Source organism: Nymphalis io, chromosome 23, assembly GCF_905147045.1.
Source record: "Nymphalis io chromosome 23, ilAglIoxx1.1, whole genome shotgun sequence".
Taxonomy (NCBI): Eukaryota; Metazoa; Arthropoda; class Insecta; order Lepidoptera; family Nymphalidae; genus Nymphalis; species Nymphalis io.
Genome location: NC_065910.1, coordinates 8,303,236 through 8,323,711, shown reverse-complemented (window position 1 = coordinate 8,323,711; position 20,476 = coordinate 8,303,236). Strand labels below are relative to the sequence as shown.

Genomic DNA, 20,476 nt, shown 5'->3' with positions numbered 1-20,476 from the left:
TACTGGATTAGCATTCTCCTCAGAAGCTGAAATCTAAAACACTCAATTAAATTATTAGTAAAGAATAGTTGCCACGTTTATTTCTATGTTAACCTCTTGTCTCGGAATTTAATAAAATTATAAATTCATGAAGAATGTTAAATAATGTTGTCGTTATGAAATTATAAAAAAGGAACGAATAAATTAAAATAACATATTTACATATAACGAAGCACTTAAGGTTATTATTGGACTCCATATTTATTTGTTTACATTGTCGACGAGTCGATGTTTTTTATCGAAAATCAGGACTTTTTTTAGCTGACGCTGGCAGCACTTACATGATAAATAATTATAGGTCATGAATGATAAAAACTGGAATTTCCTATTATCTTCTGGATTTTAATGCAATACAAGGTTCCGTCATGCTATGGCATAAATCACTGAGACAGGGACAAAATAGTCGTACCTACGCGTAAAAACACACATCGGCAATTTTATTCTTGCTATCACTTTAACATGAAATAATACGATAATGCACCATTGTATAACCTTCGATATGATATAAGGATTGTTTCTCGGCCTTTTCACTGCATAAGAATCGTTTTCTAACGTAAAAGTAAGCGAAAATTGAACAAAAAAAACAATGAACGCACCAACTGTCAAGTTTGTTTCGCTACTTGAGTAGCGAACAAACACCAAAACTGGTTACGCGATAAGGGACAAAAGATTTGATAATTCTATCTCTGTCTAAACCATTTGTAACGTAATTTTTGTTCTCTTTCTTGTATGAGTGAGAAGGAAATCGTCATTACGTCTATTAGTTTCTCTGTCTACGATTCAAAACTTTTTTTCCTTAAAAAAACGTACGACTCTATACAATTTATATTAAGCCTCGAACGAAACGAACAAACGAAATCAAATATAAAATCCAAGTGTGGCTATAACTGAAATATCAAAAAGCGCTAATATATTGAGATTTAAATAATAGCTGAACGGTCAGCGTGCTTATACAACACGTCTCCTACGTGTTGTACATGCACGCTGACCGCCAGAGCTTCGATTACTGGTCACCGAATGAAATAAAAATCAGTCATTAATTTATGTATGTAAATGTGTAAAATGCACCCGCATAATACAATAGCTTTTTTATACTACTTGAATGTATTTTGAATTTGTATTTGAAATTACCTCTTAAACCGAGTGTACAACAAAAAATGTAGAGGTTCTTAATCGATATTTACGGGAATTAGAAGGTGGTCCTAGAGGGAATATTCTGTAGGAGTTGGCATCACTGCCAGATGGTAAGTGGTAATAGAGAAGTAGAGCCAAATGAGACGACGGCAAATACAGTCGGGAAGAATGTTCAGCACTAGCCGCCCCCTCCTTGCCGCAAGATGCCTCTTATATATATATTGATAGTTACATTGTCTAATCACTCATGTACAAAAGACTGAAACCATATTGCATTTAAAAATGTATAATATATGCGCTTTAGTAATACCTACTTTTATATATAATAATTCATGAATGAACTATAATTATTATATAAAAATTCAAACAATGATACATTGATAATGATTACATTTTTAATTTCTTAATTTTAACATAAACTCAAAATTCACGATAATTGAAAATTAACTTATTTTAAAATTATTTTTAAAAATCTATTTAAAATCTTATTTTATTATTTTAATATTTTTGAATTTTAGAACACCTGTAAAAAAAGTAGGCGATTACCTATACACTGATATAATTTGCTAATTCATATATGAAGAACAGACGGTACAAAAATCTAGAACTCACTTGAAGATTTTTGAATACTAATAAGTAAAAACTAATAGTGAATGACTTCAAAAATGTTGAAAATTTTAATGCAGTAAAGTGTTTTTGAATGTAATTGTTTTACCCTAATCTAATAACAAAGACGATAGGTAAGCATCACAATGCTATTATAAAATTAGTAAAAAGATCACATCTTTGACTTTAAGTGACAATCAAAACAAACAACACACGTGACATCGGTACTCTTTACCACAAAACTAATTTAGTTGATATTAGTTCCAAGTACAATCGCATAATGTCCAGACCGTTAAATTTACTGATTGTCAGTATTAATATTACTAATTAAAAATCATTTAATAATTAGCACAGACCATTTTTTGTGTTACATGGACTTTTTGTTGTTGTTGGTAGCTTAATATTATAACATGGCAGCATTGGAATCAGAAAATAAAGGATAGCAACATTTTACAAAATTGAGCCAAGCAAACTGCAATACTCTTCGCAAACAAACTGATTGTGTCTATCGGCTTGCCGCTCCGTTGTTACCGAACAGAAGTGCGGTTTAGAAAAAAATTGTTCGTGTTTTATGATAAAAAACGAGTCTCTTATCGCTTTTTTTGAATGAAAAAGAATAAATTAGATTCGGTTTTATTTATTGTAATTTTACTAATGTTACATTAAGTGAAGTTTTATTAAAATAAAGTCTTTTCTTAGCTTGTCTTCCTTCAATGGAGGATTTTTGTTTATAAATATTGATTTATTACATTCCCTATTTTATGCATTGTTTAGTGCCTTTTGATAAAAAGTGAAATGTAGGTAGTACTTAAACGAGTGCATGATAATTACTGTTATTACAACAAAAATGCAACAGTTACCGTATAATCATTATGGAGTGTATAGGGCACTGTGCGATGTGAACTTCTGTGCTTGACCGTGTTTCTTGTGTTATTGTGTCCAGTTTGTGTTTATTTAGACAATGGAGGGGACCACAGAGAAGGATTGTTCTCCCTTGTGGAACTTATATCAACAAATTGTTTCGGATATGAAGGTAGGTCATAGAATTTATATTATTCTCCACAGTTTTCTAGATCGCCACTTGTCGGTCCACATTTTTTAAGCGGACTTTAAAGTCGCTCAAATTGAACGAAGTGTTTTTATCTCTAGCTTAGTTAAAGAAAACTGCTGTAATTTTTCACTTAACACGGTTACGCATATAGCGAATCGGTAAAGTATGCAATTTATTACGTTTATAAAAGATAATGCATACTATATAAATTAAGGCAATCAACTTAAAATATTCTTTATGGGAATACATACTCTTAAATAATTTATGAATTAAACCATTATTTTAAGAAGTTATTTAAGTAATTTAAAAAAAAAGCAAATTGTTATGATTTAATATTTTCAAAACTATTTAGTTTTTAGATGATAATGAACTTGATTTTTTTTTTATTATATTGCTTATGAATTGTATCTACTGATTAATAACATAACAAATCTTAGATTTCATTTATGAAGCACAAGTACTTAAAATCTATTATTGAATTGAGTTGACTATTAAGCTTAACTATGGTAGGGATATGCGATTTTTATTTTTATTAAAATATTCATTTAATACAAAAAAAACCACCAATTAGTATTATAAGTATTATAAGAGAGAAGAGAGTATGTTTAATCATAAATTTTAACAAGAAAAGACTTCGATATGAATAAAATATATTGTGTTTTCCTTGCGTTGACACCGATTGCTTGAATTTTTCTGCTTATTGATGTGGGACAATCCTTATAGGTCTCTATTACATAAAAACAAGAATTATTTAAATAGGTAGTGTAATGAGGGCTTATCAACTGTCCATGAGTAATTTATTTTAAAAAAAGCATTTTCTTGAAGTTCACTTATATTCAACGGTTCAAAATATTGACATCAAGGTCTTTATATAGGAGGGCTCGTTCATTTTTCAGCCAATGAATTGGAAACTTGCCACTTTACCCCCTATGTGGAAATGATTAGTATAGTATTTAACTTAAATGTTCACTTAGATTTTTATTTTGTTAGCTTATTTCAAGAACTAATTGACTACAAAATATCACTTTATAGCTATCGACTATTCCAATCGAAGAAAGAGTAAATACGAACGTAACATATGCCAAAATTACGTTACATAACCTTGGAATTTACTTTTTTTATGTGATATGCTAACAGCTCTACTATATGTACCACAAACTGTCCTGATCAATATATTTTTATAATATAAAATTATTTCACTAAACTACTTATAACCGCTTTAATTTTACTTCAAAAGCTGACATTCAAAATGCAATTTTTACACAAATCTATGTATAATTTATGTCATAGATTATTTAACATTTAGACCTATGATATAGGGACAATTCAATGTGAAAGTCATTTATTTGTCTTAACTCATGGTACGAATGGACTATATATTAATTGTTATTAAATATCAATTTAATAATTTAGACGACTACAGAGTATAGTAGCATAATGATTATTTAAAATGTCTATTAAAGTTGTTAATAATATTATTTTGTCATTATGTTCATTGTTCTACATTGAGATGGCATTGATAATCGTATGATATGGATGATTGTGTTCTGCCCTACTAAAAATTAACTATTAACATTTATCCTTCCTGTATAGGCAATAGAAGTTTCGTGGCAATGTAATTAGTTTTTTTTTTACAATTAATAGGCCAGCGTTTGACCGTTGACTTGCCTGATGTTAAGCATCGACACGGTCCTATATAACGGACGGACCTATAAGAAACCTGTTTACTCTGGATTTGAAGACACCAACATTGTACCTATCGGGAAACTTAGTTTGTCAATGAGGTGGTAACTTTACTTTTTAAACTTCGACAAATTGCAGGGAATCTTGTGGAATGGCAATCCCTCAAAACAAATAGACTAGTTTTAAATTAATTGATAATAATATAATTATAATTAAGTCAAAATTATATTATGTACCTGTAATAGCAATAGTGTCAACATGCAGCATTTAGATACATAAATACTGAATACAAATGGGAATTTATCTTGGAATATAACTTCATGAATAGTTATACTTGAATACGATGAGATCAGTCGTATTGTTTGCTCTCATATCTTATAAGTCTGATGCCTAGTTCGCCTAGTGGCTAGTATGTAAGGCCGTAGCAAATGAGATCCTGGGTTTCGAACCCCGTCGGGCCAGTAAAAAGTTATTGGTTTTTTCTGACTACAAATTTTCAATCCCAGAGTCTGAAAAATTAGCAGTGCTCCGAAAGCACTTAAATTCGGTCCTACGTCTGAACTCTTTCCGGTCGTGTTTCATTGGCCATCCATTCGGATTTCGAGTGCACCTATGTTTGAGCAGCCATTTTTGCATTATAATATGTACCGCGCAGTCGGCTGGTCTCCCGCGAGAATGTCCTCTGTCATCGAAATCCGTCAGGAGGACATTATAAGTCTGATATAATCAGCAAAATACGTATTTCTTATGAGGAGCTGCTGCGATTTGTTTGATTCGTAATGGTAAATTTTGTTCACCAGAATTTTTAGCATTATTAAGGATACAGTTTTTTTTTTATTTCGTAATTTACATAACTACATTAATACTTCAATGTCCTACGTAGTATATAGGGTATAATTGGGATTAATTGAAATGCATTGATTGCTTTAGTAAATAACACGATGTCTTGTAATTCGTGAAAGAATTAAGGCGAAGTTTATTTTAAAAATAGTCGAATGATTTTGTTAATTTAATAACTATACGTTAAGCATATATACACGTACAGCAATTATTATAAACATAACGTTTGAAACATATATTTCATATGGGTTCTTGTTCAAAATTTAATTGAATTTTGTATATTCGATTACAACAATCATGCTCTTTTTTATATTAGTGAAATAACCTGTGTCCACAGACTAAAATCCATTTAACTAACAATTGAACAGTACATATGATAGAATTTAAGGGTTTTGCGTCAGAAACGCTGTCTCAACTCTCAAATTCGAACAACTTCGAAAGCTTAACGTTGATTTTTGGTAATTAACACACTATATTAATGTAACAAAAATATTTAGCGATCGCCGGATAAGAAAATTCTATAGCGACTGTTTAATTATCTACGGCTTCACTTTTAAATATATTTTTTTAAGGGGTGATAAGTTCTATATTGCTGCATCCTCTTCTATACTTCTATTTATACTATTTGTGCCCCGTGACACTGACTGACTTTTATTTGAATGACAAATGTAGGATAGATACTGGTGGTAGGGCTTTGTGCAAGCTCGTCTGGGTAGGTACCACCCACTCATCAGATATTCTACCGCAAAACAGCAATACTTGATATTGTTGTGTTCCGGTTTGAAGGGTGAGTGAGCCAGTGTAATTACAGGCACAAGGGACATAAAATCTTAATTCCCAAGGTTGGTGGCGCATTGGATATGTAAGCGATGGTTGACATTTCTTACAATGCCAATGTCTAAGAGCGTTGGTGACCACTTACCATCAGGTGGCCCATATGCTCGTCCGCCTTCCTTTTCTATAAAAAAAAAAAGCTTATAGTAATCGAACGTTAAAATAAATAGACCTTAGATAATTACAAATTCCATACTATTTGCTAATAATTCTGCTATATTATTTATTTAACAAACTTTTAAACATTTCTAGATTAAAATATATTTACTTATATATATATACACAACACCATTCCACTTATTATCCACTTTAACGTTACTACCCGTTCCGATTTCAAGGTTCCGATAATAACTTCGCCGACGTTCAAAACGCCATTTTTTTCACGAATCCATAATGAATACTACCATAGATTATTTGATATTTCGACCAATCATGTCAATTCAAAGTAAAAATGGTTTACTTGTCTTTAGTCCTCGTGTGATTGTAATAGGCTTATAGGTAGTTATGAAGTAACAAACAAACCGGCAGAATTACTATAGCGCTCATAATATTAGTGTAGTTTAATTAGCAGTTGCACCTGCAGGTAAGATTACAGTCATGAGTGATATTTATGTCATCGTTTAGATCCCACGATCGTAGCGCTTTTGCTAAAGCGCTTTATATTTATTAATAAAAAAAATTAAGCGCTTGATTACTATACTAACTGATTGAGGAATTCTTAAATTGGCAGAAGAATCCGTAATAATGACTAACAATGCCGCATCCCTCTGGATTGAAAAAAGTGTTTTAAAATAGGATTACCATCATCACAGCGATGTTTAATTAAGTTCGTTACGTACACGATTTTAATGTCTATAGGTAGAAAACGTTTGATAAGAGAGATTTTTCATTTCAGTAATATTACATTAAAAATGTTACGTGTATTTAATTATAATATTCTCACCTCACCTCAAAGAATTTTTACAAACAATTCAAATGAAGAATCAATATGACAAAGCATCGCACTTTTTGTAGGGTTTGAAATTAATATGAGCATTAAGTGATTAAATTATAAACCGTCTTGCCTTTAATACATTGGAAAAAACTAACGAAGTATTACGGGATACGACGGTGTAGTGTCACGGTCTATTTATTACACTAAAAGCAGTGTATTACGTCGTACTCCACGCGTTTACAATTGTCAATGACGATTTGTATTTGTACACAAGTGTTAATGTAATAAAAACAACTGCGCGAAGGTTTATCGTTAATTATTAAGATTTTGCGTTAATTTAATCAATAACTGATTGACTGATATATTAACGCAAAGCTCAAACTACTGAAACACCATAAAAAATGTATCCAGGCTCCTTTTACGCCGAAGGTTAGTACCAAGGATTTTTAAAAATTTAACCCTTAAGTTAGTGATATTATGACATGTTATGGAAATTTGTGTTTAGCCATTCTGAATTATGAAGCAAGCGGAGCTGCGGGTAAAGCTCTAGTTTTTAATACGGAATTCTTTATTTGAGATATTGATTGAATTTGATAAGGTTCTAGATATTTTCTTATGAATGCTGGAAACGCTTTAATAGGAATAAAACTACAATATTATATTAAAATATACTGTACTAGGAAAGTGGGATGTTGGTGTTGGGAGGAAGGGATGTTATAAAAAAGTAGCCAATGTCCTTTCGCGGGGTTCAAGCTTGTTCATATCAAATCTCATCAAAATCGGTTTAGTGTTCTAGCCGTGAAAGAGTAAGAGGCAAACAGGGTTACTTTCGCATTTATATACTATTATAGATTCGAGTAGATTTTTACAAGGACCTTTTAAAAGTAACTTAACAAGTTTATTACAAGTGAAGCAATCACTCGTTCGTTTTGTGGTTTATACTGAGAATTCCATCTTAAAGATATAACCAATTATGATATAATAATACAAGAATAACGATTAAAGACAAAATGTTACGGTCTGTCTAGCGATGTAAAAAGGTACAGATTCGATCCTGGCATCCTTCAGCTATTGGAGCATTGGCGCTGTAAAAAATATTTATTATTCCTATCATCACCAGTGCGCCACCAACTTTGAAAACAAATAACTTATGTCGCTGTAGTTCATCGACTCAGCCACCCTTTAAATCGGAACACAACATCAAGTAATGCTATTTAGCGGAAGCATATGTGAAAATCGGGTAGTAAGCAGACAGGTTTGCACAAAGCCCCACTGCACACAACTTTACATGAATTTAAAGTAAAACGTGATAGTAAAACAATAATTTTAAAGCAATACAAAATACGTTTTCTATTACAAGAGTTTTAATGCGGTAATTCAGTAGTGGAATGTAATTACTGTAATTATGAATGTATTTAGAATATTTCATTTAAGACGTTACGTAAATAATCGACTTATTCCACATAACCCGAACCGGTTAAATATATCTAATCGTCTTCTGTTAATTAGCATTTTGACGGCTACTTAAAATGTTTGGTTAGTCAACCCTGTTATCAACGCGTCAAATTTGAATTCCTTAGTTACTATGTAAGAATTGATAGGTTTATTGTAATGCATTTAAACAGATATTTGTTACTTTTTTATTTTAATGAATGTGTGTTCAAGGGTAATTAAATCATGTTGAAATTTCAACATATGAAGCTTCTGCAACTCGCCGTGCGCGACGCTGCCATCCAGGTGGACCGTTTGCTTATTTGTTCCCATTGTAAAATATAACTGGTTGTAAAACGTCTTGTTCTACTAAGCATTCATATTTTCTTTTTTTAATGATTGATATTGAACTTCTCATTTGAATGAATAAATGAAACATTTCTTTGTATATGTGCTTGTCACATCATAATATCCTTAACACTATAGTGAACATTAAGAATAAAACTTCTAATCATTTCAATGTAAATCACATAATGCACATAAGTTTTCACTAGAGAATGTAATAACGTCAAAACTAAGATATTTACAACAAAATAACTACGCATAAATAGGCGAATACAAGATAGTTAGTAAATAGTCATTTTCTTTTCCGTTTGTCACACACAAATAATGAAACAATTGTTTCATACCTTCATAATTGGGGTGGATAATATGTTATATCAGGTCCTTACATTTGAAATTAGCGTTTTGTCGCACTGACCACTTTGATCTGAAATATCTCCTATTTGGTTATGAATTCCAAATTCAAATTTATAAATTCATTTAGCTGGTACGTTTGAGTTTTGAAAACAGTCATTCATTTGTTTTTTCCTCATTATTTTTTCTTTGGCGTCGCTTATTACCGCACAATGGAAAACATGAAATAACGGTATATTTACGAGTACGAGTTCTACCGTGGCACCAGTGCTGCAGAAACAGCTCGAAGGATTAATGATGTGTACGGCGCTGCACCACACACTGCACAAGAAACAACTAAGTTAGATGAGCTACAATTGGTATGTCTGCGACATCCACCGTACTCCCCGGACCTTGCTCCAACAGATTACCATTTTTTACGGCATTTGGACAACTTCTTACAAGGAAAAAATTCAACTCCGATGCGGCAGTCCAAACCGCCTTCAAAGAGTTTATCGATTCTCGCTCCCATAATTTTTTTAGTACAGGGATCAATGAACTACCTATGAGATGGCAAAAGTGCATAGATAACAACGGTGCATACTTTGATTAATTAAATATATTTTATAAAAAAAATTGACTTTATATTCCTCCCGTACAAAACGCCAATTTCATATGTATGGACCTAATATATATATATGACTGAAGTTTAATAAATAAAACTGTTTTTAGTTTAAAAATATCATTATATCCTTATATTTCACGTTCTCGAACACTATGTGACCGAAGCATATTCCCTTTTTAACGGTACAAGAACGGGTCGGTGACATAAACTCCGACATTACAGTTATCGCGATCATGTATAAAATAAAATAAATAGTTTCAAAGCATTGATCACAACACATATATTGAATTTTATATACGAAGTTTTATATATGAAATTGATAAAATAGAATGTATACGATTGGTTGAGCGTTGAAAGTGATGTGCTGCAGCGACATTTAGCGGGAGCATACACCGAATTACATAATATATAAAAATCTTCTAGAAAAAGTACACACACGTACGTATACCATCTTTTACGGTGATCGGTCAAACGGTAACAAAGTCTATTAATGTCAAACATGTTATAAATATATATATAATATTGTAGTCATGTAAAAATTGATTTAAGGGATATTAGTAATAACTATTGCTTACTAAATGGTAACAGTAACAGTACAGTAACAGCCTGTTAATGTCCCACTGCTGGGCTAAGGCCTCCTCTCCCTTTTGAGGAGAAGGTTGTGGAGCTTATTCCACCACGCTGCTCCAATGCGGGTTGGTAGAATACACATGTGGCAGAATTTCAATGAAATTAGACACATGCAGGTTTCCTCATGATGTTTTCCTTCACCGTTAAGCACGAGATGAATTATAATCACAAATTAAGCACATGAAAATACAGTGGTGCTTGCCCGGGTTCAAACCCGGCACCACACCACACACAAAAGCCGAGATGGCCCAGTGGTTAGAACACGTGAATCTACTAAATGGATTAGTAAAGAATTCGTTTGATATATATTATATTTTATTAACCAATATTATAGCAAGTCAAAGTCTAAAATCTACTTAATATAGAAGCGTTACTTACTTATTGAATTTCGTAAATCTATCACCGGTTCGGAAATAAACACCTTAGACATGAGAAGACTAACGAAAAAAAATCAGCGGGATTTTTTGTTTTTTATATCACAAGTTTTTTTTTTCACTTCAATTGTGATAATATAACTATAATTGGTAATCGGTGACGTAATGACCACGGACGTAGGAAAATCAAAAAGTCTTGGATTTAAAGATATAATAAAATCAATTGAACGTTATTAAATTTACACAATTATCAAAGTTAATAACTGTAATCTATCAATAACAGCTTTTTCGAACCGTGATCTTATTTTTAGCGCTAGTTTGGTTCGTGTTTTTGGTGGTTCGGTTCCGTACGTGTAACATAAATAAACAAGGCTGTTCAACTTCTATTGTAAACTTTGCGTAAGGTGAAAGTTATTTTTTATATGAAAGCAGAAATTTCGAGAACATTTTTTTTTAGACTTGTTACTTTTAAATCCTGTCGCAATTGAGGATATATATACGAGCTTCCGCACACGGCTATGCCCGCGTGTGAGTAAGGGAGGCCTGGTGTAAGGTAGACAATGTTTTAAGTCAGGGTATAAACTATCTTTATTCCAGATTTCATATATAAATCTCTTCAGTATGCTTGAAAGGGTGACAAAGATCCATTCGTCTCCCTTCCTCGGTGTTCCTTCATGCTACAATATGTCCTTTTTTAAGCGATGCTTATGATATACTTGGCTTGGCCGTGCCCCCTGACATTGTTGCCGCTCATGGGCGACGATGACCACTTACCAACATGCGTCCTGTTTGTTCGTCTATCTCGAAAGCGAAGAAAAATCATCAATCCACTCAAATTTTGTTTGATATTAGTAGGATTAAATTGATATACAAAAATATAGTATATTTCTTTCTCTCTCTATTTGTATATAGGCGATATTTTGAAAAACTATACGACTAATCTTTAGGATAATTAATGAAGTGAGTGAATAGGGAGTAAAATATTCGTGTATGACTTTTTTAATTGCTAACATTATATTATGGAAGCTTAACAATATTATTTAGTCATATCAAAAATGTACGTACATTTTTAACGATTCAAGCTAACCAAGCAGAAACGTACAATGGGAGATTAAGAAATGCGGAAGAATACAGTTTCATTACTCTTTGCCCCATTTTATCTCTGGGATGCTCACATTCGTTTTTCTTAAGAATTGTATGAAGCGTATTATTCATTCTCATCTCTTAAAGGTTTCGAATATTGGATTTAGTAAAATCGCAGTATAACCAAGATAGTTGGAAATAATTATAAAAACAGTGTATTCATTTTTTAAACAGTATTAGGACTACCGAATATTAAATACCTATCCTATATACATAACTATTTTACAACAGCGTAAAGCTTGTGCTAATGTATGTACGACATTGATCCTAGGGGTCAGAATCGAACAAACGGTTTTTACATCGCTAGGTCATACTATTTTATGTAACTATTGAGTTATTGAGGTTCCTATTATAATAATAAGTATTTAAGTATTAATAATATTGATTGAAGAATAACGTTTATTAATGTTGGCGTTTTAATAATAACTAGTCAAAATTAGCACAATGTTACGCTCGAAGAACTCGCTCTTTTCTCACTCGTGAAATAACGAAAATCCATTTACGGTGATACGCTATTTTGACGCGTGTGTCCTTAAAGTTGTTACAGAATATCAATTATCCCTTTTTGACATTTCACGACCGTGTTCTATTGTGAGTTTCGAGTTTGTTCTAACAGACTAAGTCTACATTTAGTAAATATAAAATTACTAGCGCTTTACCCAAAATGCTAAATACAAATCTTATCTAAGCTTAACTATTACTAAGATGTTATAATCAATTATTTTTTAGTAATTTACATAGTAAATTTTTAGTAACTTTAACTTTATTTTAAAAGATTTTATATCCATTCCTATTTTACAATAGACTTAAGACTAATAATATGTATTATCTCATCATGAATAAACTACAAGTGAAATAAATTGACGCGTATGAAGTCAAGTTTTTCTAAACGTTCTTGCTAGCGACATTCAGGTAAATAATTTATACCCATTTTCCTTGCTCTTGATGATCTCGTATCGAATCGAAATTAAATCATGTCATACAATTTGTATATTTAAACGCATTAAGCACGTAAAGACGTTGGTCCTGCGCCTGAACTCTTTCCGGTCGTGTCGGATTGCCATCCCATCGGATTATGAGAGTTAGGGAATAGAGAGTGCACCTGTGATAGCGCACTCACATGTGCACGATAATATCTCCTGCGTAGTTGGCTAATCTCTCTTGAGATTGGCCGCCGTGGCCGAAATCGGTGTGGAGGACATTATTATTATATTTAAACGAATCATTCTTGTTACTTTGCATAGAAGAATTCGTTTGCTTAAGCGTGTTGAGTGCAAGATTCACTAATCAGATTAAATTATTACCCATTTATTAAGAATGATTAAAGCCTCATCAGGCCATGAACCACTGGGCGGACGGAGTGACGTTATAAGCGAGGAAAACCGCAGGGAAAAGCTAGTGATATTCTTGAACCATAAGACATATTTAAAGAGACGATGTCATCTCTGATCTCAGTAACTTTAACTTTATAAATAAGTTACAATAGTGCGGTAGGTGTATAATATCTATTTTAGTAGATGACATCACAAACATTTCGATTTCGTATCAACTTGTCGTATCCCAACACGTTGCCTTGAATAGTAACGTAAGAATAAAAAAAAACTGAAAACCTTATTGTGACTGGCATAAAAAAAAAAAACTAAAATGTATATAAATAAAATTCTAAAAATTATTCGCTTCAGCGCCGTGTACCAATTAAGTAGCATTCGGCATCTATGAATGGCATCATTGATTTTCAATAGTACCCTTTTAGATGAGTCGGTTATAAACTCAATTATGTATTGCTTTATCTAAAATGTCAACTAAAATTGAAAATTCTACGAAGTATAATTAGAGCTGTGGTTTTGAGGTTTTGATATCCTTTATGGAGAAATGGATGGAACTGTTCTTTGTTTATAAATATTTTTGGTTAATAATTTATGTTATTTATTATACTCGTATAGTGTATAATTTAAGTGATGTCGGCAAACTTGGCACGTGTGCTCTTTATTAAATCGAATCGTTATTGTACATCAGTATCTGATTGTTTACTGAGTTGAGTTGCTACCAGTACAATGGGCTATCATTCGTCTTCGACACTTCGGAATCGTATTTAATGAGGACGCTTTGAATTACGCCTCGTAGTCAATTCTACTATCCGTAGGCGAAGCGAATCATTTCTTGAATAAAGTAACCGGGCATCAGTATTATTTCAATTCGAACAGTGGTAACATGTGCCAAACAGGATGCGGTCTTCGAATCGTGAGTGTACATGGGACTGTTACACTGAAACGGGTCCCAATAAGCCATACTCTTGGCTATAAAGTAATAAGCTTCAAATTGTCTTTAAGGAGGGAGACTGGAACGTAGGGTTTCAATTGCTAGGATACCCTAAAGATACGCCTGCATTGTGTAAAATAATCTGTCAAACGACCCGTATTAAGGGTGCAACGTATTTGAGGGTGACTATCGATTTTCGTACTGAGGTTAGGGTTACACGTCACGGAATACAAGTATTATGTAATGTTACGTTCGGTATTTATCTTTTTTTTTTACTGTAAACGACGTTTCACACGGAACTGTAAGTATACAAATAAGGGCGTTTGTTTTTCATTTAATAGTATTTTTAATTTTGTCTGCCTCGTTGGTTTAATGGCTGGAAAATAAGTCTCAAAAGGCTTTAAAAAAAAACACTATGAATAAATCAAAGTTTTATTGTAACTTAAACTCAAGATAGTATATAAAAGCCTTTTGTTTGTAAATTTAAGCGAAGAAAGATAAAATGCCAAGTGATGAATGAATTTAATTCAGCATGGACCGAATTAAGTACAAGTTACAGCATTTCTTAATTCTAGGCGCAAGGATTATGTAATTTCAGGGTCAAATTTGTGTGTAACATTTGAGTACAACGATCTTGATGCAAAAATATTTATAACTTCATGTATTGAATTACCTGAATGTATTTATACAATCTTATTAGTAAAATTTACACAATTTTTTTTTAACATTTCACAGCATGACAGCTATGCTTATTTGTTAGACTAATTTTTTTAATTTGATCAGAAAGCGTGAAGTTAACGTTCGTACTGATTTGATATAGTGTTACTATATATTAATAAGTATGTATATGAAATATTGTTATGAATTGTAGGAATTTTTAAGTAGAATCTTTAATTATCAATCGCATGTTCATATCCGATTTGAAATGGACGCAATTCTTTCTAACAATGTGTGAAATAAGATTTTTCTTAAGAAAACACTCACGGCCGGTGCCGACCCTTGGAGATGGTTTATCTGGTTAACAGATCTCCCACCACGATAGTGTTTTATCCATACATTTTGAAGCTGCATAGTTATGTTATAGTTGTTGTAGTGTTATAGTTATGTTATATTATTTGGGTCGTATGCCTAGTACCATAAACTTACAATATATTATGTAAGAGCTTGGACCATTCCTCGATATAGCCTGTTCCAACGACGGGAGGAGTAAAGATAAAAAAATAACTTTGACCATGAATTAACGTCCTTGGTCGAGATGTAAAATAATTTGTGGTATTAATTATGGTTTCGTGAAAAATTATATTTTAAACGTCGGCGATTTTGTTACGGAAGTTAAATTAAAACGTATATTATAAGTAGTCAGGTGGAATAGTGTTTTATTATTAATATAGAAATATTAATCGAGAGCTCTTTTTTGTATTAGAATAGCAGAGCAATTAGCAAATCGCATGAAATATGCAAATCAAAGGTTTGTTTATCTTAAGTCCTTCTGCCATTGGAATACAGTCTATACAGCTATGGAATGCCTGGTGTCGGAGTCCAATAACACAAAACAAACGCTCAAATCACAAAAAAAAAAACACAAGCATAACATTTACAAATATTTATCATAAGCAAATATTTTTATTTTAATAGCCGGCCAGATTTTAATATACATTTGTGTATGATGAAATTTGGAAAATATTTTATTGTTTTTATAGTGAATGTAATGTCAAAATATGTATATTTTTTTACTAGAATTCATTTCAATTTTTCGAGGCACGCGTAACATTTATTCTGCCGAACATGTTTTATTCCTATTTTCCGCGTTAATTACTCAACCGATCATCACGATTTTTTGGATACACGTTTTCAAAGGTACAGAAAAGGACTATGACAAGGACTTGTGTCCTACAAGGGTACTAAAAATAGTACCTACCTAACACCTGCCCTAGCAGACTAGTAACAGGTATAAGGGACGTATTTTTTTTAAATGGTACTCACTAATCATATATTCTGTTCCGGTTTCAAGGGTGAGTAAGCCAATGTAAAACTGGCACAAGGGACATAATAGTTCCCAATGTTGGTGGCGCATTGCGATATAAAGGATAGTTTATATATCTTTCAGTAGGTACGTAGGCAGCGGTGACCACTTCCTATCAGGTGGTCCTTTTGCGAGTCTGCTTTTCGATGTCAAATTAAAAAATAAACAAGTTCAGTAGTGCAGTGACAATATAAGAAATGTTTTGTTCTTCTATTCGTTTCTTGGTATTCTGTAATAAAATTCCGTAAATAGATTTAATTTGGTCTGTTAATGTTAATTTTAACCTCATGTATCAAACATTGATGAATAATGCTTATTATTCGATAAATATTATATACTATATGTACATGATAAAAATCGTGGAATTAGAAATCGTTGATTTTCATGCAATTAGTTATCCGGTATAATTATTTAATTGTCTTCAATAAACACACTATTTGAATTTGTAGAAAAGTGTATTTATTTTCCGACTGGTTCCATTCCGTGGGATCTACATTCCAAACCGGTGTTAGATTTAATTCAATACTCTAATAAGACTCTTTAAAAGCACTATAATAGAGTATACTTCTATAAAAAATATTTTGATTTTTGGTGTTGGTGGTTGGAATTGATTTACCATTAAGCTGTTTATGTAGACTGTCTTCGTTTCTGCTATAAATATACATTCACTTGACTGCATGTTCGTCTAGTGGCTAGATAAGGCTGCAAATGCCGAGGTACTTGGTTCAAACCTCGGGTCGGATAGATAAAAAGTTTTTAACTTTGTCTGTCCAATAATAATACTTAGTAGAAGCCTTGAGTCTGGAAGTAGGAAGTGTATAATCCCGTGCATCGGAAAGCGAGTAAAGCCGTTAGTCAGGCGCTTTCCGATTGTATTGGTTTTGCTGTTCCATGGAATTACGAGAGTTAGGGAATAGAGAGTGTGTCTGTTTGTTTGCGCACACACTTCCTGTGCACACACTTCCTGTGTCCTGTGTAGTTTGCTAGTCAAAGGGGGCATAAATTCACTTGTAAATCACCACTGAAATGCTTTATGTACAATAGCTTTACGCAATTCGAAATATTCTATTAATATATTAATTTAATATCTATGTAATTATGTATATTATATACTCGAATATGAAGGTAATGTTATTAGCAACAATCGTAAACGCAATAGTTAAAATAAAATTCGGAAGCAATAAATCTAAATATAGTTTTGAATAATAAATAACACTAGTTTAAAAATATCTTTTTTTGTTCATGAAATGAGGTTATGGATATTTTATTAATATAGAATATATAAAAATATTCTTTGTTGTTTACTGACAAGTCAAATTAATATGATTCAAATTATTTTTACTTTTTGTCTTTTCATTGGTTAAGATTTTTGAATTTTCATGTGCTTAATTTGTTATTATAATTCATCTCGTGCTTGACGATGAAGGAAAACATCGTGAAGAAACCTGCATGTGTCGAATTTCACTGAAATTCTGCCACATGTGTATTTCACCAACCCGCATTGGAGCAGCGTGGTGGAATAAGCTCCAAACATTCTCCTCAAAAAGGGAGAGGAGGCCTTAGCCCAGCAGTGGGACATTCACAGGCTGTTACTGTGGTTAAGATGCACAAAGTCGAAATACTTTATTCAACATAAAAGCATTACAGTTACGTATTGATTGTCAAATTAGAAACTATCACCGGTTCGGAAAAAAAATACACTGCCCTAAGAAGAACCGGCAAAATAAACTCATTGGGTGTTTTTTTATGTCTTGTTTACAAATTTTTAGTATAAAAAAAATAGCCAAGAGGCGATCGCTTCATTCCCAAGGTCGCCTTCCTTTTGCATACAAGCGCTCCTTTACAGTTTTTTTTATTTTTCATTTAATAACAGACACATTTTGAACACCTACTGGGATTCTGTTGTAGAACCGTATACATTGCCTCCAAATAAGTATCTGACTCTATGCGGCCAAGTTATAGGAGTAATTAATTTGTGTTTGTTCCGTGTTCATATGTTGTATCCGTTGGACCATCTTGCTATATGTTTATAACACAATAACATTTTTTAATGTACGCATATATTCTAATTCTAAATTCGTCTAAATTTCCGGCCGTATACAAAAATTCGGGAAATCTGTCATATCTACCGAATACCGAACACAAAACGAATACTTGGCACCATATAAAAATAAGCTGATGTCTAACTGGATATTACAATTGGAATCTTCATTATGCTTTAATTGTAAGTATATAAATGGCGCCGCAGTCGTTAATATATACGAAACATTATGTACTATGTAACGTTTGCGTCTTTGTCATGTTTTATCTATATAATAATAATATAAAGCTTAAGGGTTTGTTTGTTTGAACGCGCTTATCGATGGACTCGAATTTGAAAAATGTGTTGTATAGGGTGAGTACGCCCCCGTGTGAGTGAGGAGCATTTTGTGAGGACATTTTGTTAGTAGAATTATTTGTGTTTTGGGGTTTTGTTTTTTTGGGATTCAAAAAGGATGATGTGTTTATTTGGAATTTTAATCAGTAACATATTATGCATAATTATATTATTTAGTAATTATTCACTTAAATGTAAACTAGTTAAGCAAAAGTAAATCATTTAATTTATTTAATTATTGTTATTTTTAAACCAAATTCTATTTTATACACCTATCATTATATATATATATATATATATATATATATATATATATATATATATATATATATTTATAGAATTATTTTAATGTACTATTGGTATTGGGTACTACTGGGCTATGATCGGAGTTTCTCTGCGTGATCAAATCAGAAATGATGAAATCTGCAGGCGAACCAAAGTACCGACATAGCCCGAAAAATTGCTAAATTAAAGTGGCAGTGGGCGGGGCACATCGCTCATAGAACTGACGGCCGCTGGGGCAGAAAGGCTCTCGAGTGGCGACCACGAGCCGGAAGATGCAGCGTGGGCAGGCCCCCTACAAGGGCGGACCGACGACATAGAAAGAGTCGCGGGAAGCCGTTGGATGTGGGCAGCGCAAGACCGGCCAAAATGGAAATCCTTGGGGGAGGCCTTTGTCCAGCAGTGGACGTCTTTCGGCTGAGCGGTGTTGATGATGATGATGTACTATTGGTGTGATCTGAATTTAATATTAATTACTTGCTAATATATTATTATTTCATTGCTTAACATTAGATTTGCTTGACTATCGTGGGCGAAATGTATATACGTACCTATTAAGAAATCATAACATCTTCAAAATTACATCATGCAAATAAATAATTATGATATGATGATAAAAAAATAACGTATTAAAATATAATCAAACAGGCAGACCATTTTCATTGCACATTATTTATTTTTCTATACCAAAAGACTTACCATATACGAATCAATATTCTTACTAGCGATCAATTCATTATTCAGTAATACGTACGTGCGCTTAGTGTTTGAATATATTTGTAATATCAAGGTCGTAGAAGTACTTAAATGTTTACATTACAACTGTTATATAAGTGTAAAAAAGTTAGTTTTTAATTTAAGTAAAAAAAAGACATAATATCTCCTTGGGGTTTTTTTTTATAGTTGGAAGTTTTACACTCCCGTGCCTTCAAAAACACGTAGAGTATCTTGCGTCTAAACACTAAATATTTTGTTAAATTTTTTGAATATCATCAATGAATATTTTAAATAACAATTCTAGGTACCTTCATCTCTCGTTGACGACGTTTTAAAAACATTAGGAGCTTTAAATGTAATTGATGAATCGCATATGTACAAGAAAACGTAATCAACACATAAAACTGTTAATTATTTAAAATCATCTTTCCGTTTCATGAGACCTTTTTCCACTTATCCATCAATTAATAAATCACCTAATATTGTGGCATTTCGCTTACCACTTTTACAGTAGATGCAGTAAAGAAATTCTCATGCGCTTGAATTTGACAAGAGCTTAAGTAAATTCTAGGAAAATAAGAAGAAAATAAAATATATCTATAGCGCAATAAAAATGTATCGCTTTCGATATTTTCGATGAAATTTTTATCGCTAAACATAGCACGCACCTTGACCTGGAAAATGTAAACCTTATTAAGTTTTCCTTGAGAATATTATCTTTTTAATTTCTTGATTTAATAGACGCTTATTTGTTTATCGTAGATATAAATATTGATCAGCGCTAAAAAAATCGGTTTTCGAATGATCTGCCCCATTAGA

The 20,476-nt window shown here is 32.3% G+C and overlaps 1 protein-coding gene across 3 annotated transcripts in view; it reads left to right on the top strand.

Moving 5' to 3' along the window:
- Positions 1–2,292: 2,292 nt before the first annotated feature.
- The window catches only part of LOC126777500 (protein MTSS 2), a 230,495-nt gene continuing 212,311 nt past the window's right edge, over positions 2,293–20,476 (top strand). For all 3 annotated transcript variants that reach the window (XM_050500512.1, XM_050500513.1, XM_050500511.1), the window contains exon 1: positions 2,293–2,812. In XM_050500512.1, coding sequence (XP_050356469.1) covers positions 2,741–2,812 — 72 coding nt within the window. In that variant the 5' untranslated portion in view covers positions 2,293–2,740. The remainder of the gene's footprint in view (positions 2,813–20,476) is intronic.